General features: G+C 38.8%; 1 protein-coding gene across 4 annotated transcripts in view; it reads right to left on the reverse strand.

Annotated features, from left to right (window-relative positions):
* Nucleotides 1–204: 204 nt before the first annotated feature.
* Nucleotides 205–22,657, reverse strand: part of MSANTD1 (Myb/SANT DNA binding domain containing 1) — a 43,072-nt gene continuing 20,619 nt past the window's right edge. For 2 of the 4 annotated variants that reach the window (XM_051798393.1, XM_051798395.1), the window contains exons 2-4: nucleotides 18,952–19,216; nucleotides 9,319–9,603; nucleotides 205–1,243 (exon numbers count right to left, since the gene is read on the reverse strand). In XM_051798393.1, the coding sequence (XP_051654353.1) occupies nucleotides 1,003–1,243; nucleotides 9,319–9,603; nucleotides 18,952–19,205 (780 nt within the window). In that variant the 5' untranslated portion in view covers nucleotides 19,206–19,216 and the 3' untranslated portion in view covers nucleotides 205–1,002. Of the gene's footprint in view, nucleotides 1,244–9,318; nucleotides 9,604–18,951; nucleotides 19,217–19,334; nucleotides 19,383–19,635; nucleotides 19,723–22,657 lie in introns of those variants that run through there. The other 2 variants (XM_051798394.1, XM_051798396.1) reach the window with 2 other exon arrangements.

A 22,657-nucleotide genomic window follows, 5' to 3' on the forward strand; every position in this document is an offset into this window, starting at 1 on the left:
ACACACAGGAGCCGTGCCAGCAGCAAATACTGCTGTTGAGGAGTTGAATGTTCTCCTTGACTTCCATCCCCGTATTTTGGGCATCAGCATAGGAGATCTTTACACTGCAATTAATAATTGTAAACCTCTGACCATGGTTATCGCTCCCAGTATTTTCTGCTGTCCCAAAGCAAACTATCTGCACAGCAATAATAAGTAAGAGTCTTCTTTTTTTTTTTATTTCATTTGATAGACATTATATATGTATATACACACAGTACAATATTTTTTCTTTTGTGATAGAGAATAAATGCGAGTTTTCATTGCTGGTTGTTTAAGTCAACAGATTCCAGTTAATAATGAAAAAAATTAAACGTTTAATATCAAAAGCAACTTCAAGTATCTTCTATACATTTTAGTATTCAGTATATAGTAAGGTGGTTGGGGGGGTTTCTTTTTATATCAAAAAATGTATTTGAATAGATTATTTTTACCCTAATACTTTAGAGTACTATTCATATCAGGCATGGAGTTTAAAAGGATGTACCTCACGGTCCCAACTAGCTCTTCACAAAAACCATAGGTCACTTATACAATCAGGCATATGTTTCAAAACAGGGTTTAATCATCAGCAAAGTCAAGGTGCAATTACCATGTTTAGAAATGCACTGTTTCATTCTCTGAAAACAGATCAAGCTGTAGTCCTTGATGTGAAGCAATATACAACACCACTGTTTGCAAAACAATACCTGACCTAGGCATTAACAGTACTTCAGTTCCCCGAGCTATTCATCCCTTAACCTTTCTGTATAAAAATAATTCAACTTAGGCATATATTGCACTAATTTTATCATACTGGATAGCTCTTGCCCTGCATTATCTCTTCTTTTGCTTAACTAAGATTACACTAGGGTTTTAATTTCCATGGAAAACCTGGGAATAGAGCAACAGACACACATATGGTGTGCAATAAAGGGTTATCTATAGTAGCAATAGTAATCTCAGAGGCATTCACAAAGGAAACTACACATTAGATTTGGAGATCATTTTCTCCAGTAGATTCATCATTCTCTCCTGTAACTGTAAGCTTTGAACTTGAATGATGTTTTGCTGATCCAGGATCCTGCGTACTTCTCTGCAGGTTTCTTCCATAGCTCTACTCAACTTCTTCTGTTCTTCCAACATAGCTTCCATTAATTTTAGCTTCTTCTTTTGGAAGCTGCAGTTTTGCATTTTTCTTTTCTTAACTGGTCTCTCTTCAGCTCTGAAATGTGAATATTTGTTAACAATTAAACTCATATTTATATTAAAAAGAAAAAAGTTAGAACCTAAAATTCTATAGCACATTCTTGGCCAAGCTACAACCTAGTTGTATTTTTAAACTCCCATGTTCTCCAATAAATTCCCTCTCAAGTTCATGCCAAAACGTAAGTATTATTGCATGGTGTTACAGATTATAAAAAGAAAAAGTTTTTACATCTCATTGTTTTTAATAAGAACTTTCCCTGTGGAATACCAGGCTTTTTTTTCTTTTTTTAATTTTGACATTTCTTACACACTGAATTTATACACTGTATTGGGAGAGACATTTGGCTTATGTGGCCATTGAAACTCCAATTTTAAAGCTGCAATAACCATCCAGTTGAGAAAAAGTGCTACACAGTTACATGGTGGTAACTTACAGCTTGTTTTTTAAAGCATTGCATCAGTAAGGCTGGTCCCACTACAGGATATTAGTCTTGGAATTCACCCTTGCACCAAGATACAGCAGTTGCACTGACCACTTTTTTTTTATATTTCATCACAAAACATTATAAACAACATAAAAGTTGGAAAAGGTAGAAAAAGCCCTAGGGGTGCTGGTTGACAGCCAGCTGAACATGAGCTGGCAGTGTGCCCAGGTGGCCAAGGCCAATGGCATCCTGGCTTGGATCAGCAATATTGTGGCCAGAAAGACCAGACCAGTCCCCCTGTACTCGGCACTGCTGAGGCACCTCAAATTCTGGGATCATTTTATGGCCCCTCATGACAAGAAAGACATTAAGGTGCTGGAGCATGTCCAGAGAAGGTCAATAGAGCTGGGGACGGGCCTGGAGCACAAGTCTTACGAGGAGCAGCTGAGGAAGCTGAGGGTGCAAAACACCTGATGGTTGAATTCAAGTCTGTCTATGTACCCAGTCACGTTGACATTTCTGTGGCAGAATAACTCTCTCTCAGGTTATGGAAGTTAGACAAGAGTGTATCAAACTCTACATCCTCATCTGAAATTTGTAGAACTACCATGTGGAATTTGGAGAATACTTTAAGAATCTCATCTATGCTGTATCATTCTGAGTTTCTGTTTTGGAAGAGAGATAAACGTGCAATAAAGACAATGCTTTCAAGGTGTATAGTTCACATGGCTGTCCTAACTTAGGGTGACTGAACAACACATGGATTGAAAACCAGCCCACACTGCATACAAGTGAGAACACACAAAGAGATCTGTTGCTCTTAACCTGTAATCTAAGAAAGAGTCATGCTAAAACATGAAGGAGGAAGAAAGGCAAGCAGAAGGAATATGTGTAAGTATAGTACACATCTGAGAAACCTCCAGTTAGAGGTGGATAACTTCTTTTCTAACTTCAAGTGCTAGTCCATGTCTTCATTCAGGCTTTTTGTAACTCCAGACTGGAGTCCCCAACATGAAAGTTATCTGATGATGTGTCTTGAAGTTCCTTGACACAAACAGCCATCTCAGTGGTGTTCTGCCAAATGCAGTATCTTTTCTAGGTGAAATGCAATAATGAGATGGCACACTTGTGACTAGTATGCCATGTCAACATCTTGCAGATTTTAAGACATCCTTGAATAAGGATAACTTGAACTCTTGAGGAATGTGTTTTTATTAATGTGAAGAACAGTAGTGGAGGGGAGGTCACTCAGCTGTGGCAGATTTGTATCATATTTTCATTCATGTTCTTATCCTACTTGACAGGCTTTGTGCAACAGTGACTATGACATTCAGATCTCTCAGCAAGAGAAATAAACAATCCTAAGCACCTGAAAGACTTAACGCAAATATAAGAAAAAGACACAAGCCCCTTGACATTTAAGAGTGCAATGACCCAGAAAGGGTGAGGTCTATGGAAAGAAACAAGTAATTAAATTAAATGCTATTAAATTCTTAGAGGAAAAAAAAATAGAATTGGTCTTGAGGGAAACTGTTCTTGAGAGTACTGTTTAGTCATTTGAATGTGCTGCCCCTCTCTGCACAGGCAAGAACGAGCAACAATCTTCCTTCTTAAATGTACACTAAAAGGGTGAAAAAAGACCACTGGCTTTCAGACTATCCAAGACTTTGAAGTTACTTGTACAACTCAAAGGACTTCATCAACATTATACTGCTACAGCGATGCTAAGGGAAAGGAGAAGCTATCATCTTTATGCTAAACAAAACTTTGGAAGGTATGAAAAATAAACTCACCTTTGCAGGTTCTATATAGCATATTTGATTTGGGGCATCAAAAAAATGTGCATAAAATAAATATATGCTGCTCTGCTCAAACTGTGAGTCAAGCTTGCCGCTGATGACCAAAATTATCACAGCCAATTTTGTGAGAATAGGTCTTGGCTGACACCAAATTCTGTTTCTCCTCATTAACTCTAAGGGACAGAATTGTTTCACATGTAGTTCTCAAAGAGGTCAGGCAAGTGTCTAAGGACAACACTGAATCTGTTATTCCAAGGTTCCCATCACTGAACTCACGTTCACAAAGAATGCACAAGTTCTGGTATGCAGAGCAAGAACCTTTCTGAAATGATGATATTATTTTAGCCAAAGTCACCTTTTGTCTTCACAGAGGATTTAAATGTTGAAAACCTGATGAATCTCTATCCTCTTCCCTAACACAGCGGTACAAAGTAGCTATGGCAAGACCTCTTGTCTTGAAACAAGTAGGAACTCACTTCTAGAGCCACAAGAGGGCTTGTGTGTTGTCAAAGTAAGCCCTGGTAAGAATGGTCCTTAATAAAGAATGAGAGAGAAAATCTGAGGCTTGTCAATGGTACTGAGATGCACTGAGTATTGTGTGGCTTTCTTAGCATTCGTGGCTGCTGTTTGGTTTTTAATTTCAATTGAGACCAACAAAAGACCCCATGAAAAATAAAGATGGAGTGAGTTAGATTGAAAAAATTAAAATAAGTCTTATTTTCAAGAGAAAAAAACCCCAAACTTTGAGTCATACTTTCCTAGAGTCTGCAAAGGATTTTACCTGTTTTTCAGTTAAATGTGATCCATCCAAAACCTGTAAGATGTAATACCATACATCCAAGACAGTAACTGTCCTGCACAGACCCAGAGAGAAAAGAGTAGCAAAATGTCTGGTGGCGATGGCAGCTACCTGGGGAACTGTGTCAGCAGCATCTTCAGTCTGTTAATAACTAAGAAAGTATCCACTGATGAGTGCTAGATCAAAATCGTCTTTCAGCACAGAGAAGTGCCCCCAAAAGAACAAGGATTCTTATCAAGGTCTCTGAAGTACTCTCTCTATTTGTTTACCATTAACAAACACAACTTGGTAATTAGACAGCCTTCACTGAAAAGAAATACTTATTTCAGGAATCCCTGGCTTTGGTGGTGGTCCTGATCTCCTTTTCTTTCCAGCCATAGTGACTGTCAGTGAGAGGGTTCTGTGGTCACTCACAAGTTTATAGTAAGGACTTGGCAATTACAATCCTCTCCTCTTGCAGAATAGCTCCTGAAGGAGAGCTTGTGACAGTATCCACAGCCCCTGCCAAAGAAGCATCTCCCTCCTTGCCAAGCCTAGACTCTGAAGGTAAATTTCAAGATCTGGAGGAAAGAGGAGCCTAGAAAATCAAGGACCTCTAATACAATCTGCTGATACTCTGGGACTCCCAGTATCTATGTCAGGGAGCCTCCAAAAGGTTGGCATTGGCATTCCCCTGGCCACATGAACAAAGTAGGGAAGAGCTTTGGCACAGGCATCATGTTCCAAGTAGAAACTCACGAAGCTATTTCCATGCTATGTTCTAAAACAGAGAGACAAGGTTCAAAGGAAGCCAACCAAGGGAAAGAAAATGTTCCACCTCATGTAGGAGACTGAGCAGAAAGAACAGTGTGTATTGGACACAAGGGGGAAGAAAGCCAAACCTCCAGATACCATCAGGCAAGATATTAGGCAAGTCTCAAATGCATTTGTTGTCTGCCTATCTAATATCAATTTAATTCACTGTTCAATTAAAAGTTCCTTGATTGATTGCTTACACTTATCCAATGGGACTTGTTCAGGGATGTGTGTGAATAATTAATCAAGCAGGAGTTGAATACAAAGAGTAATCTATCAAAATGTATTACCTCCACAAAACCATAACAAGAATTCTTCCTTTCTTACTTCCCCCTTTCTTACTACCTCATGGCAAATGGGTCTCCAGTACAATCAGATTCTGGAATTTATGGGTTTCAACACCTAACAGCTGTTTCCTGCTTGTTTGCACTTTTTTAGCTATGTACAAACCTGAGCAGACCTCCATAACCCATATCTTTAGGAAAAATAATTAGAAGTGATCTGGCAATAAGCAATAATAATATTGGAAATGGCACAAAGATCTTCAGAGTATAAGGACCAAGGATCAGGCAACCTGGATCTTCTGGTAAACTAAGCTCATTCAAACACAGCCAAATGCATTCAGGAATTAACAAGGCTCATCCTTGAAGTAAAGCATAGAAAAGAACCACAAAAATGGCTTGGAGCCTGGGCAAAGCACCTTGCTATGATAACAAGCCTGCATAATGAGTTAAGATGTACTACATAATGTGCATAGCCTAAAGCTCAAACTTCTCTGTAGATTATGCCCATTCAGATTTAAATAGCCATGGCATAATTTTAGAAATATTAAAGGCTTTGCCAAAACTGCTTTTTCCAGAATTAGCATGATCACCAAGTTTTAATGCATTTCTTTTAATTCATATCTTGGTTAATTTATGTTACCAATTCTTACTCTTTCTCCACGTGTAAACCTTCTGTACCAAATCACTTAATCTACATTTAAAAATTAAAGAATACCAAAGACAGTGTGATCATGGTACACAACTACCCTGAGGCAAAAAGCAAAAAATACTGAAAGGATCTCCGATATAGTGAAAATAAAGGTAAATAGAAGCAACATCTGACAGTGTCATTCACTAAATTTGCATCAGAAACAAGGGACTGGTTCAAACAAGGGTTTACTTATCACTGGAAGCAAGGGAAGAGTGAATTCTCCATCTTCAGAATTAATCAGATTCAGACTGGATATCCAGTAAAACATTTCCAAGACTCAAACAAATCATAGAAACAAAGAAGTGGAGGACAGCAGAGGCATGTTGTCCCCTGCTAAGGGAAGGATGGCACAGAACCCTCTGTCTTCATAAGATTTCTGGGCTCCACACCAGAGTAACCAAATTCAAATGGTATCTATCAAGAAGTCAGACTAGATTATATGGTGGGTTTATTATGGTCTTTTAATCTATGAAAGTAGCTCTTTCACCCCCATTTTCAGTGCAATAGAAATGGAAGAACAGATGAAGTCTGAACCACATTCACAGCCTGTATAATTATATTCTGCCATTACTTTAACAATGAAAATTAGTCCACAGGGTGAAAAAACACTGTTTTCAATTACATAAAACATCATTTATAATGGTGTCAGGAATTTGGATTTTAGAAGTTTAAGCTGCAGTGCAAGACTCCACCACATGGCAATATATTATACAGCCATAATAGAATAAATCTATTATTGTCAGATGTTTTATGCAGTATAACACGAGCTTTGTTGAAGCCCAAGAGCAGTGTTAGAACAATGCTAACAAAATAGCAGGCGCCTCATTAAAGAGATATAGGGATTCCAGATGTTTTTCTCATTTGCAAATTGAAAGAAAAATTAAAATTAATTTTATCCCACATTAATTGTATTATCACTAACTAGCAAAATTTGGGTTTTGTAAGAAGGTCCCAAATTCAAACAAAATGCAAAGAAAACCAGTTTCAACTATTTTTAGTCTGATTGAAGAATAAAACTTGACATTTTTCTCTATCATGAAAGCTAAACATTACATTGAAATATTTTTTTTAAGTTAAAATTTATATAGCCAAGTAGCTTCCTGCTATGTTCAAGGATACTGTGCAAAACACAAAGCTGGCACTCAAAAGCTGTGTTGGAGATTTTGAAGGAATTACAGGAAAGTTTTCAGAAGTTTAAAAGTTGACTTAGAACTACTGTTTGAAGGGTTTTTTCACTACCTCTCGTTGTCATAACATTAGGATTTTTATTACTGAAAAAAAAAATTCCCATAGTGTAACTTGTAAAATATACAGCTGTAAACCACATCTATATTTTACATATAGATTTGTGTGTATATTTTTCAAAATATTTTTCAAAGTAATTGTTCTACACAGCCATTAAGCACAAAAATAGAGAGGGAAATTGAGGACCTAAAAAGTCTTTTAATTTCAAATCCCAGTATTGTCTTCGGTTCCTTTTGTGTGTTTAGAGGAAAGGGCATTTACAAAAAAAGCCAAGACAGACCCAAATTTTATATGGTAATTCTTTGCTCTCTTGTTGGCTATTTCCAAGTGTTTTTTAAATACAGGATGACATGCTAATTGCTTAGGCTGAAAATTGCTTTTCAGTTCATAATTTTCCATTAGTAAGTCTAAAAGAATTAACTTCCTTGTCTTACCATGGCAACTCTAAGTGATTTTAACCCATCTGATATCATTAGCAACTCCTGTATTTCCTTCTGGTCAAGAAAGGGTTCCCTACTCTTCTCTCATCCTGGACAATCTGGACAAGGTTTTCCAACCTCCTCTGACTATTGGAATAACATTCTTTTTCCTGCCAGATACATGTCCCATTATCACAACTGTGTTCTAGCTTTTAATCTGATCATGATGCTCACCTGAAATATTACACTGATCTCTCAAGTGGTATCTGCCACTCAACTTTTTCTTTTTTTAAAAAAAGTGGAGCTGTATTTTAACTTGTGAATGTGTCCATATCTTGCTGTTAAATAATATGCACAATATTATATTGCACAAATTTTTTTTATAGTAGAGACTGTGAGAGTATGCCTGCATTCTTAAATAGTCTAGTTAATAAACTCTACCACATCTGTGGTAAAGTAACCTTCTAATTCCATATTATTTAATGTTATTGTGAATCAAACAGTTAATTGGGAATAAAGTTATTGCATCTGAAATGTGACTTTGGAGTTTGCAAATTCTAAAGTCAAGTGAGTTTGTGTACCAGGACTATTAACTACTTACAGTGAACTAGGATGAAAAAAATCTTTTTTTGTGAACAAAAGGGTTGCTACAGTTCAAGAATTACACACCCTAATAAACAGGCAGTTGCCAAAAAAAAGTTTTAAAAAATAATCAGCTATTCAAGGACTATTTGCTTGAATGATTGAATGAATTTACCCTAGTTTTATACATCCAAGAGGGGGTCTGGAAACAATAATTCAAACTTGTTAGGTTGGTTCTTCTTCCAGCTCAACATCTTCACAATTGCATGACTGACAGGTAATTTTACTGTTACAGTTAAAGCCCCACAGCCTTGTGATAAGGATCTCTAGGATCAACTTTTTTCCTGCCAGAAAACTGTAATCAACTCTTATTTCACACCACTCTGGATGAAAAATGAGACCAGAAAGTCTAAAATCTGTGTCAGGAGTACAACCCTGCCTTTTGTTAAAACTCTGCCTTCCAGAGAACTCCAGTCATATCAAAAAAGGAAACACATGTTTGCATCTCAAACTGGCATTTACTTTTTTAAAAAATGACGTTCTCAATTGTATTTAAAACATTGCAATGTACTTTCAAACTGCATGAATAGCTTTTCAGTGTCCACAGAAATATTTAGTTTGCATCTTTTCACCATCTCAATAACAACTGAAGCCAGAGAAATTTCATAGCCATATCAAAAGCAAGACCAGAGCAAGCCAAAAATCATGTAAGCAGTATGTTATATCTCTGATTGCACCACAGGACTCTCTTGATCATGCCTGTACTCCTATTATAAACACTCTACCTGATGTGAGCCATGACATGCATGCTGAATTTTGGCAATAATATACAACTTTCTGCTCGGTTCTCCTACTCCCTTTCAGTCTCTCATAAATAAATAAAGAAAATTCCCTAATTCAACAAAATGGCTGATACTGGAGAACAGATGTCATTCGTGATTTACAGAAGAAACACAAGAGTTGTCAGAGAAAAATGTGTGAGGGTGTCCCCTTTACAGGGCAGATCTGGTTCATTCTGTAAAATACAAGAAAGGGCGGAAAATAGATGCTACCTCAGCTTGTAAGAAAGTAAGCTTGATGAGCTTTCTGAATGTTCATCTTCAAAGCATTCTTCCCTTCCTTCATATGTAAACTGGTTATATGGCAAATACAGCGGTGTAGACTTAGCTGATGGAGACTGAGAAGCCTCTGTCTGTGATGTAGAAGGACCTGGTTGTTGATTTTCATGCATTTTCACATCGCTGTGGTCTGTCACTTTGGATAAGATCCTATCAATGGTTTTGTAGTAAGGCCAGTCAGGTGCAACAGTTTCACTATCAGTCATGCATTTTAATTTCCTGCAAGAAAAGGCACACAACATTAAAGCTTGTTTTCCTATAAAAGTACTTTTCACAGAGACCTATCTCAAAACACTTGTTTTGGTCACATTTAGGACTCAAACTTTTTTAATCTCCAATGAAGCTTTTCAGGTTCTTTTCCTAGGTTTGACCTGTGATTAAAAGTTAGACATAAACCCCAAATTAAATTGAACACAAATAAAGAACATTACAACTTCTAATGGAAACAGGACTACGTTGGTGGTTGAATAATTTTTCTTTCCCTTACAGAACACCAGGCTTAACTAATCTGACAACAGTCCCTGACAACTAGAGTAGGCAACACATCACAGCCTTTACCAAACTGTGGGCAGCCCTGTCCTTCCATTCTTTGAAGAATTAATATTTGTTTTCCATATTGAATACAAGTGGCTATAAATATAATTCATATACTTTTCCTAATATTTCCTAAAAATTCTGAATTGCCTTGGTAAACATCCCAGTAATAACCATGAGATGTAGATGTCTGTTCATTTGTTACAGAATAAAGATCAGTGTAGGCAGAAGCACAGAATTTCATTAATTTACAAAAACAAAAAAGGCAAAACAAAACACGAGCAAAACCAGTTAATAACACATTAGAAATAGCATAAACAAAAGCATTACAGTGAATGGACTGTCAACTATGACCTTGTCTTTTCACATGCATTTTACTATGAGATCTATTATTCAGTCCTCACAGAAGTTTCACTGCTATCCCACTTGGTACCCATTGTTATTTTATTTGGGTTTTATTTCGTTTTACTGAGAAATATAAAACTGAGGTGTATAGATGAATTATACGTCTCAAAGAAGCTCCAGTGCCCAGGTAGAGTCCCAAACTTTCTTTTAATTTGCCTTTCCCAGTTGGGATCTTGTTACTCAAAATGCAGGAAGGGAACACAACAGGAAAGGCAAGACCAATGACAAATGCTCCATTTTCATAAACCAGATTTCATTCAAATTAACAAAAAGCTGCACCAAAACTGATTCTCACAGATAGCAAGAGGTTTCCATTTGCAGAAAAAAAAGAAGGATAAAAACTATCCCTGGACACCTGGCCCAGCCCCCTTTCTTGAAGCCTTTCAGGTTTTTCCTTCTCAGAATCCATCCTGCCCACACTGGTCCTGCAAGGGATAGAATTAAATAACATGTAAACATAATAAAAATGCTGCCAAACTTAAAAGTGAGAACTTGAAATTCTTCCTTTTAAACAGCTCTCAGCCTAGAGTAAGGGGAAATCCACTAGTGAGAAAAGAAGTTAGAAAGATTTGCTTAGATTTTAAAGCCATTTAAGGATTCTTTTTCCTTGTCCTTGCAAGGTCTGATGAGCTTTTCCAGCTATTTAGCAATGCACATCATAGTCCTGCATAGCAAAGCCTCACAGCCATCCATACTTTTATGCCCTCTATGCATGCAAAATTTTAATTTCATACATGTTTCACAACCTACTGCTGCAATTTCATAGTCAGAGAATATCTAGCACAACCTACAAATACATGCACATCCATTTAGCACAGATAGAAAATAGCTAAATAGAGGGCTGACAACAACCATCAATTGATATTGACTATTTTTAGTTCAATTATTTAGTCTATTTGCATGAAAAAACATATCAATTAAACCACTATAAGCTACTAGCCAAGTCTGTCTACATGGCACATTCGTTTGCCTGTGTTGAACCCCCCAGTTTATTCAAGCTCTGCTGCTTAAAACATTACCATCCCCAGCTGCTGAGTGCAGTGCACCCACCGTGCTCAGCATCCCCACAGGTGAGATGCCAAAGGCCACACGTGAGCACGGCTCAGCCGTGCACTGCCAAGGCCAGCAGCTGCATTGAGACGTCACGGGACATGGTTTGACCTGTCCCAGTATAAAACCCCTGCAGTCCTACACTTGGCATGAGCCTCCAGGCAGTTTACAAGCCAATAACAACTACTCTTTGTGCCCAGAGACTGAGCCAGTTTTCTACCCAGCTGGCAGTACTTCCATCTGGAGTATAACATCCCAGCTTGGACAAAACAATGTTCTTGGAGATCGCATCAAAAAGGTTTCTGCTGTCAAGCTACACAACATACTTTGCTCTACCCTCATCCACAGATCTTTTAATCACAGGAGACAAGTAGGTCAGTCAGATGTGATTCCCTCCTAGTAAATTCATTCTGACTATTTCCAGCCACCACCTTCTCCTTTAAGTGACTGGAAATTGCTTACAAGGCAGCTTGCTCTATGATCTTCCTAGGAGTTTAAGGGGAGATGATCAACTTTTAATTCCTGTTCCTGCCTTTTTTGAAGATTCAACAGCCTTCCTCCACTCCCCAGGAAACTCCCTCAATCTTCACAAAACTTTCAGAGACGATTCCCAACTCAGTCCTTTTCTACTACTGATACTTCCACTGCCCCTGCCCCAGGCACATCTGACAGGGAAACCTGGGCAGTGAACCCTGAAGTAAAAAAGATACTGAGTATCCTCAGCCTTATTACTTTCATCTGCTTTCACTAAATCAAGCCACCCTGGTGGTGATTTTCGGGTCAACCCCCAGTATCAATACAGGCTGAGGAATGAAGGGATTGAGAGTAGCCCTACAGGGAAGGACTTAGGGGTGCTGGTGGATGAAAGGATGGACATGACTTGGCAGTGTGCACTTGTAGCCCACAAAGCCAACCATTATCCTGGGCTACAACAAAAGCAGCGTGGGCAGAAGGTTGAGGGAGGTGATTCTGCCCCTCTACTCTGCTCTTGTGAAACCCCATCTGGAGGGCCACAAAGTGCTCAGAGGAGCTGGAGCACCTCTGCCACAGAGATGGGCTGAGAGAGCTGAGGTTCTGCAGCCTGGAGAAGAGAAGGCTCCAGGAAGACCTTATTGTGGCTAAAGGGGGCCTACAAGAAAGATGGGGAGAGACTATTTAGCAGGGTCTGTTATGATAGGACAAAGGGTAATGGTTTTAAACTTTAAAAGGGTAGAGAAACAGATTGCACACAGAAGCTGTGGATGCTCCATCCCTGGCAGCGTCCAAGGCTAGGTTGGATGGGGCTTTGAGCAACACAGTCTAGTGGAACGTGACCCTGTCCATGGCAGGGGGTTTTCAAGAGTAGGTATTTTGCCTGAGTAGGTCATTATCTTGGGGGTTTTTTGACTGAGCTCAGCTGTGCACCCAGATCCTATTTTTTCCAGAACTATGATGACTTTGAAGGAAGAGCTGCTGTTTATTATCAGCCCACAGAGCTGTAGAGTTGCAGCTATATAAACCCAGGTATTTCTCTGGCTCTCAGTGCTTTGAGTGGATAGTAACTCTTCTACTTCTGACTGCTTACCATAATTCTGAGCTAAATAAAAGGGATCACTACCAGGAGTTAGGCAAGAGAACTGTGTTAGCTTAAAAGCACCACCAGCAGCAATCATCTACCCGTATGGAGTCTGGCTCCTACATACAGTAAAAAGGATGAAACAGATAGAGAGATAAGAAGATAAAGGGGAAGGGAGTGCCAGTCCTTTGGAAAAGAAGTAGAAATGTTGCAGGTAGAGATAAATAGGGAGAACATTCACTGCCATAGTGGTCATGGTTTAGCTTTCTGGTAAAAACAAATCTAATAATTAACTTTGTAAAATTAATATCAAGTTTCAGGGTTTACTGATTTTTTTTTTTTTTTTTTTTTTTGCAAGTACCAGAAGTTCAGAAAACCTAGTGAGACAGCTGAGAGCTTTTGCCTGCACTGAGGTAAGCATAACCCTGGCAAAACTGAAGTTTAAAATTAATTTACTGCTGTCAGTCATAACCATAACTCATCACAGCAATCTTAGCTGGTTCCAAAAGATGCGAGTTTGGTTGTTTGTTTGTTATAATGCAACATGAAGATGTTAAAAAGAAACAGTACAATATGAAGGCTAGAATGCAATAGTCCAGAAATGAGAGAGCAAGATGTGCACTTTGAAATTGGGCAAATCGCTGCCTGAGTGAGCAAAGCAGGCAGAAAAATTAGGTAAGAAACAGGGGGAAGCAGGAAAGTCAGCAGAGCCTGAGAAACAACTTCACACTGGGTTTATCTAGACCTGTTGCTCTTTCATGAGGCTCTATTAAAATCCAGCTGAGAGCAGAGGCGACTGAGAACTCTCTCCAAAAAATCAGGGAACAAAGTCAGATTTCCAGCAGACAAATATCTAAGGCATGCCAACCCAGTAATTTGAAAGGTGGTTGCTTGTCTTATTCCAGATAAGTGAATAAATTAATGGACTTTGAGATTCTACTGCCAAATTGTTCTGCTGAATGGACTGAGACAACTGTTGAGTCATTTGTGCTGCCATTGACCTTTCTGCAGGCTTTATTCTCTGTGCCTATTAATCCACTTTCTAAAATAAAATTATCATATTATGTTCTACAGAACTTTTTTAAATCATCATTATTTAGTCAGCAAAAAGCAAGCAATCTATAGCTTGCCTCTTTTTCTAGGCTTTGCTCAAAATAGTATTGCTTTTTTATTATTATTGCAGTATTTGATATTACTACTTGCCTCAAGGAATGGATACAAGATCCATCTCCTGGGGTTTCTAGGAAAAGCTTTCAAAATAAATAATAAATAGCAACTGTTCATGAACCAATGAACGGTGAGGAAGGGAAAGATGTATGAAAGTACAGTGTTAAGTTGTGCATCTGCTATAAATTATTGAAATTAAAGAGAAAGACTGTAAAATATCCAAATTCAGCTTTCTGCAGTAATTTGCCTACACTTATATTTTATCCTTTTCTGTAACAGAGGTCAAATATTCTAGTTGCTTAAGGTTATAGAGTATAGCAACGGGTTACACAAGCAACAATGTTTAATTGCTGTCATGTACACATGGAAATAAAAAATTAGACTACTCTTATTCAAATCATGAGACTGATTCAAATTTACCAATCATTAACATTAATTGACTGTGATTCAAATCAAAGAGCAACAGCTGCATCCTGTTTTCTAGGCTTTGGGGAGGGTGATGTTTTTTAAAATAATAAATTTGCATTCACACAGTTCTTATTTTTAAACATCAGAAGGAATCAGTCAAAACTGTGGACCACTGTGCAAGCTGTACAAGCCCTGCTCCCTTTTTGTAAGCCAGTGGGTATTGTGTCAGTGGCAATATTCTAACAGCAGACACAGTGCACTGTTACACAGTAAGATCAGCATATTAGTGGTGACAGGACAGGGCTTTCTTCTAGAAGGACTAATTACAGGTTCATATGAGCTGATAGCCCCAAGCTGGCTACATAACAAAAGAATGTGGCACATACTCTGTGTGATGCTAAACTGCAAGAGCTGCCATGCTAATCTCAGCAAAACTTTTGATGACCAGCGCATCAGAAAGCTTAACTTTGAAATCCAGGAAGCTTGACTCAGCCTTTCCTTCTTCCAAGATGGATAAATAGGGAGGTTCATGCAGCTCACTGCACAGGTGTCTTTGAAATGAAACATTAAAAACCTTGTGGCTGATCTATCCACAGCAGATATTTCAGATTTTACAGCAATGCCTAAAAGGAGAATTTTATTCAAATGCACCTGCAAAAAAAAAAAATTCCTTCCACCTATGAGGCTGTGCAGTATTTTCCATCCAGTCAATTTGCACGGTGGATGAAATGGTCCCTTAATATACTGAGACTCCAGTAAGAATTATTTCAGGTCACGGTATATTTTTCCCTGAACAGTTTCCTCCAAATGCACTTGGACTACAGTCATGCAGAGGAAAACAGGAACTGCTGCCAGATCAGCCCATCGTCTTGCTGCCTCACTTCTGACAAAGGTCAGTGCTAAATACTTCAAGAATGATTTTGACAGACAGCTTTTGGGGGCACATTCACCCATAAAAACATGATTATTTTTCCATCGACAGCTAGTAATATCCTGAAACGTTGTCTTTTATAACTCTACCTAACTGGAAGATAAACAACATCTGCATTTTTATTTAATAAATCTAATTTTTACTAAAAATAATAATAAAACAACCTGCTGCTCTCTTGGTGTCAATGATTTTCAGTGGTAATGAGTTCCACATGCTTCTTATGCAGTGCAATACAAATTTATATGACTTTAGCTAGTTTTACATTTCTTGCCTTGCCATTCTAATAAATAACTTCTTGTATTATGGCAAAAAAATATCTGCTTTAAACTCTGAAAAATAGTAGTGTACATTTTTATGCACCTCTAAAACTTCTTTATATTTCTTGGTCTTCACAAACTTTCCCATTTCTCTTAAGAAAGAAAGCTTTCCACAGCTCAGCCTGTGTTTTCTGAGCAACTTCTCATTCTCTTGTCGCCTCACTGAAATATAGGGCAGTCAGCAATAAACACAAGAATTCAAGGAGAAGATAATGAGATAAAACAGATTTCTATATGGCATTTTAACATCTGAATAATGTTTTTACCTCAGATGTGGAGGAATGGGATGTGTTCACGCTAAAATTGCTTTCCTGATAGATGCTCACATGCACTGAACTACACCTGAACTAACCATGTGGTAGTGCAAAATCCCACACAGGATCCAAACATACCCAGAACCAGGGTGAATACTTGGGCTGGGAGCAAATTCTGAGCCTCCTGCCACCACAGGCATGTACATAGTTGCATTAGCTGCAGCAACTGCAATAATTACTGGATAAGAAAGGCTCCTCCTCTGCTTATTCATATGTTTGTATGACTTTGACACCTTCTGCACAATAACGAAAGGCTTTCACTGAGCAGAATAAACAAAACAGTATTTACTGAACTGCCTCTTAAAATGCCACGGGATCCTCAAACTGGAAAGCACCAATAATACCTGTTTCAAGAGATGTCCCAGGATAAGACATGCCAGTGATAACACTTTTAAAACTGAACTTGGTTAAAAAGATTAGTAGAAATATTCAAGTACTGCTTTTCCTTTTATAGAAAAAATATACATATAGGTATCCATTCATATAGGTATGTGTAGCAATTTGTAGGACAGCATTTTATGTTCCTTTAGGAAATTGTGGCACATAAATATACTAATGCAGTTCATTTCTGGCTGTCAAAGGTGGACTAGAGACCACTCCACCTTTGCAGCACTGTAAACAGCTGCCTAAAAAAGTAAAGGACCCTGAAGTGATGGGAAGAAATAAGCACTCAGGTGCAGAGCATCCCCTAATTCCTGCTACTGGTGCTACATTCTCCCATGTCACACTTACTAACCCTACATAATCATTACAAATTATTATCTCAAAATAGAGCATTTTCCTACTCTCAGGATCTTCTTTTCCAGTTTATGCCACAGTACAGCGATGATGCCCAGAAATACAGTGAGGTAAAGCATCTTCCTCAACTGACCTGCAGGCACCAAAACATGGATTAAAACTCAGCTGCCTTACAGCAAAGCCAGCACTCAGTGGCCACTCACATCATTTACAGTTTCATCACAACGTTCCTTATCCTCACACAGCACCAAAAATTACCCAGAGAAACAGATATTGTAAGTCACAGCTTTTGTTTGTCCCTATTCTCTGTACCACCTCACCTTGAATGCAAAGCACACAGGTTTTGAACAAACAATAAAAAGATGCATTTCATATTCAAGAGTACAAAATGAAACAGCACTCTGACAGCGCAAGGCAGTTTTCTAACTCTCCAAAATTAGCATCTCAATCAATAAGCAGGGAGCTGCAATGCACTGCAAAATAGAAAAGCAGCGTGACAACATGCAACAGAAGCAATCTTAGAAGTTCACCAAAATAGAAGGGTATTTTTTTAAAGTGCAGTTTCTCACACACACACACAGAGTGCATATATGTGAGCGATCTTATTTCTCCCCTTCCCCCAGTACAACTTTAAAGTAAAAACATTAATTAGGAAAAAAAAAAGAAAAAAGAGACTCTCTAATTGATGACAACACTGAAAATTTAGAACAAAGGCTGACAGAAATAACCTATTCCACTTGGCAATTACGGCACTTAAATATCGTGCGGTGTTGCTAGACACCTGTAAAATCTCAGTGCCGCGAGATGTATTTCTCAGCAGGGAGGACCTCAGATTTAGCAGACTAAGCAAAAGCCTGGTAGCCAGCAACTCCCGACTTGCTGGGGTGATGCTGGGCAAAAATTTAGCTTACTTCCAGCTTTCTCGGCTACAGTCTGAGTGAAGAAAACTGTCAGGATTACAGCAGGGTTAGTAAAACATTTTGGAGGCATCAGCATTTGCTACAAAACATCAGGTTTAATATTATGGCAAATGATGTTAAACATTATGCTTGTGGATCATAGAAATGTAGAAGGACATTCAAAGTTAAGGGGTTTACAGGATTTTCCCTAGTTTTCTATTTGATGAGCAGTCTCTGCACTAAATACAGTAAGGGTGCCTTACAGAAAAGCGAGCAGTTTTAACATGGTTGCCTGCTGTAATAACCTTTTTTATTATTAATATGAGCTTTGAGGAGAGATTAAATAAAAGAGTCACATATTTGATTTTCTTGCATTACAAGCACATAGCTCAAATCACCACTCAGGATTTCCAGTATGAGGCAGTTTGTGCCTCACAGAGATAAGAATTTAAAAAAAAAAAAAAAAGAAAAAGAGAAAAAAGATATGGAAATATTTCTGTTAAGTTCTAATTATTTTTCTTCCTGCATACAACAAATGCACAAATGCCTCGCATTTTCTGAAGCCAACTTCCCCTCCTGCCTGCCTGCCTGTTCTTTATCATCCCCTTGTAGACACCTCCGCCCTCCCCCCGACTCCTTTGGAGCAGTATTGACGGTGCACATTGATTCTCTCTCTGCAGATATAATAGTTCTTTCACTGCTGCTGCTTATAATTATAGCAATGTGTGTCACTCAGTAATAAGACATTCAATTATTCTTGGCCCCATGAAGTGTAACCCTTCAACTCACGAGACCAAAATCTAGGAGCATCAGCCCCCCCCAAACATTATTCTCTTCTAGTTTTTTTTTTTAACTTTGCCTTGCAATTCCGATTCTCAGTGGCCACTTCAAACTGCAGGAGTTTCCCTGCAAGGAACTGGCTTCCAAGCTAACACAATCAGTCCCCTCAGCAAAGAGCAAAAAAAAAATAAATCTCTTTTCCCCACTAAATACATTTCCATCCCTCTGCATCATAACAATGCCAGCTAATTTTAAAGAAACAAAGTTGTCCCAGAGTTTGACATGAAATGGGGGGGAAAATTAACAATGACGTAACAGCATTGGCAAGAGAGAATTTTAAAAGCGATATGAACAATCTTTAATCTTTTATCGACAGATTTCCTCTAGGAGACTTCTTTCTGAAAGGCAAAAATCACTGCGCCGTCCCTGCTAAAATCTCTTAAAATAAAAAGAATGAACTGAAGCTTACCTGTACTGGAATGTCATATTTGTAATTTTTATCTTTATTTCCTCTCCGTGGCGAATTTCTCCAGTCATTTCAAAGAGTTTGTTAGCCATTTTCTCATAAACTTTGGCATTCCTTTTAGTTTGTTTCAGCTCATCAAAAAATTCTTCCCAAACCAGCATTAAACCTCTCATTTCTGCATCAGTCCAGTTCCTGGCCCTCCTGTGTTTCTCAGTCTGAGAAGAGACAATGTAACTGGGAATTTCTGCTGCAGCCATTGCTGACTGACCTAAAAGGGTTTTAAAAGAGGACACTTAATATAGATTGAGTTTTTAGTTTAGGTTTTTTGTAGTGCAAGACATGCATATGTGGATAAAGAATTTGAATGACAACAGAACATATGAAACCTTTTTGCAACAGCTTGAAGCTTGAGTGCACAAAATGGGGCCTACATCTGACAGGCAGGAATTTAGTTAAAAGCTTTTAAACAGAGAAACGTCATTTTGATGTCACGTTTCCATAGCAACAGAGCAACTGCATAAGCTACAACAACAAAAACCTTTTAACTGAAAGCCAAAGAATCAGGACAAAGTTGACAGGCCATCAATATTAAAGCTTTTAAACACTTTAGGTTTAACAAAAAAAAGATCTATGCAGCCTTTGAGAAGCTACTTTTAAGTTTCTACTTCTTTTTTAGCTTTCCCTTACCTTTTAGGCAGACAATCTGCTAGCAGGGGGTCATGGTCGCCTGAACGAGCTTTTAAGTTGCGCCTTGACAGACTCTCTAGGAGGTTGCAAGGACTGAGGCCATGTACACAAAAAAAAAAAGCTTTTTTTTTTTGCAAAGATATTCTGCAAAAAGAATCAGCCAGCTTTATGAAAACTATACATCTCTAAGCTAATAAATGTTTAAGCAGGCAGGCTCATTAAAAAGGAGCCTGCATCTGGGTTTTAGACCATGCACAAAATAGTATTTAAGTGTTTAAATACAGAGAGAAATGTATATAAAATTTCAATATAAAGCCACTTTTTTCCCTGAGATGTTTTGCTGCTGATAAGCACACACTGCAGTCCTGTCAGTATGAATTTGCCTTTGTAGGTATGTATTACTGTATGTGTATTTTGTATTCCTAGTAATTTAGATGCTATTTATGCAGCCTGTGTTCTGCCTTAGGACTGCAGCAGAAGCATTTCACCTGCTTTATGGGCAACCTAAAAGGATTATTCAATGAGTTAAAAAAAGGCTGTGAGATGCTTAGAACTGCGAATAAATTGCTTTGCTGTAAAACAAGCATTTTGAGCTGGGGTTTATATAGGGCTAAATTCTGCCAGCAGTTATACCAGAGAAGAACCGCTTATTCATTGTATTAAATACAAGCAGTGGGCCAAATCCTGCCACTCTCACACTCCTGCAATCTGACAATAATCTTTCACAAATGAGGGAGATGCAGGAACTGCATTAATTCCAGCAGTACAACCAGATAAAGAAAAAGATGTGCATTTCCTACAGTCCCAATTGAATCGTGTTATGTAAAATATAAATAAATAAACCACGGACCTTTCTTCTTATTATTTTTCTGTTTCAGCATATAACAGCAATAACGACCTCACTGCAGGGCATTTCCTGAAGATTAATGGCAGGCAGGGGTTAATGGCCTGAGGCTCACCCAGTCAGTCGTTAATCCCCAGGAAATGTTCTGTGCCTCAATCCTTAATGCTTAAGTATCCTATAAATTGTAAGTCTTCTCATAACCACATCCTTGATCTTAACAATAGTTTAAAAATGCACAGCTTGGTTTGCATCCTAGAGATGGCAAAGGGAGCACATAATGTGCCTTAAAGGTACACTAGTGATATTTGTAGTATCATTGCCTTCTTTCTATTTTATTTATTCTACTGTTTATTACAAGAGGCACAACAGCATACCACAGAATAAGGGAAGGGGCTGGTGGGGGGGAATCACATAAACTGTACATAGGAACTTCCACTGATACAACCCTGAACGTCTCTGTCAGAAATATACCTGCTGAGTCACTGCCTTCCTAAGGAAAAAAAAAAAAAGAGAGAGAGAGAAATAATAAAAAAAAAATCCCCTAGCTTCCAAATAACTGCTTTTAACTACTAATATGACAGCCTAGCAACTATTACCTTTAAAAATGTGTAAATAGCAGCATATGTTGTGATGATGATCTTGCATGGTTTGTCTCTTGGGTGGCCAGCTGGGAGACATCACATGATCAGGGGACAGATGGTGGTCAGAAGAGGATCAGCTGATGACACATTCATTTTATTAATTTATTGTTTTGTTTTGAAATTCTCATCACTTAACCTTGGGCTCCAGGCAGCTATGTTAATAAAACTGTACTGAGCTGAGCTGCCTGCAGTCATAGGCAGTGGCTGGGGATCACCAGGACAAGTTTAAGGAACCAACGCAGTGTCTGAGGAGAAAATACCATCGCTCTGGGTCTGACTTGGGACCAATGCATGCTACTGCAAAGCCAGGCTTGCTTCTCAACCTTTAATCATCCAGTAGAGGTTTGTTTTTCTCCTCCAGACTTTAATCCACCAAGGTTCTGAAAATGCTGATTAACACCACTGAAACCCATAGCATGATATACGGGCACACATTGTAAAAACCAAGAGATACATGTGATCCCTGCTTTAAAAATATTTTTAATCCAGTTTCAACTGCAACAACCAGGACAGGGTGGGTGAAAACCTTTCCAGCTGCAACAAGTTCTTTTTGTTGTAGTCCACAACTATTCCTTCCCCTCTCCATCCACATGTGCCTGGCATATGTGCGGCTGCTCCTCGTGCTTCACGCTGGCCCCCAGACCCAAACCCAGGATCCTGCAGGAAGGGGGCGGTTGTTTCCCTGTGAAATTCACATCTCAACTTTTCTATACCCTGTTTTCTATTAGTATACTTGACAGATTGATATAGTGGTATAGTGCTATTTAACATCTGTTAAATAAAAGAAATGCTTTCTAATAATACCTCCCTTATTCCCCTCCTCTCAGCATCAGAAGGGAATCTAAGTTTCAAGGACTCAGGTTTTATCCCCTCCTCTGAGAAAATAATTAATTATGGAGACCCCGCATGCCTCCTCTACCTCACTGAAGCACACATGCCAAGTGGTTGATAAAAGTGACTGTTTTCCTATACAGAGCCCAAAGCAAGAGAAGTTTCTTTTATCCCCAGATAATCCCTGCAGTCTTCACCAGAGCCAGGGGAGGGAAAAGACACCTCTCCGGGCTGCGCCTCTCTCTGATGGTGTTCTGTAAAAGTGTGCAGTTCCTGGGAGTCACTAAGCCCTTGTCCTGGTCCCTGAGTTGGGACAAACAGCTAAGACAGGACCAGCAAACCCTTAGGGGAAGAGCAGCCCTGCAGCAGCAAGAGCTGTCCCTTTCCAAGATGGTGGCATTGGGAGGAGAAGGTCAATTAGCACTCAGCTGCTTCTTGCCCCTCTCAAGCTAGAGGCCAGTCAAGATTTGTCATCTACCTCAACAACTGGCTGGTCACTAAACCAGAGTAACTGCTGGCATGACAAGCTGCCACTCAGCCGGACCAAAGGCACTGATATCCCTCATCAACTCCACTCTGATATCTCTGCTGATGGCACAGTCCTCCAGCACCAGCTTCCTCAAGACCAAGGACCAGTCTGGAGCCAAATACCCTGCAAGCAACTGAAGCTCTAACTGTTCTCATCAATAAAATAAGGATGTTAAGG

Source organism: Manacus candei, unplaced genomic scaffold, assembly GCF_025592945.1.
Source record: "Manacus candei isolate 608988 ecotype Guabito, Panama unplaced genomic scaffold, ASM2559294v1 h1tg000048l, whole genome shotgun sequence".
NCBI classification, from domain to species: domain Eukaryota; kingdom Metazoa; phylum Chordata; class Aves; order Passeriformes; family Pipridae; genus Manacus; species Manacus candei.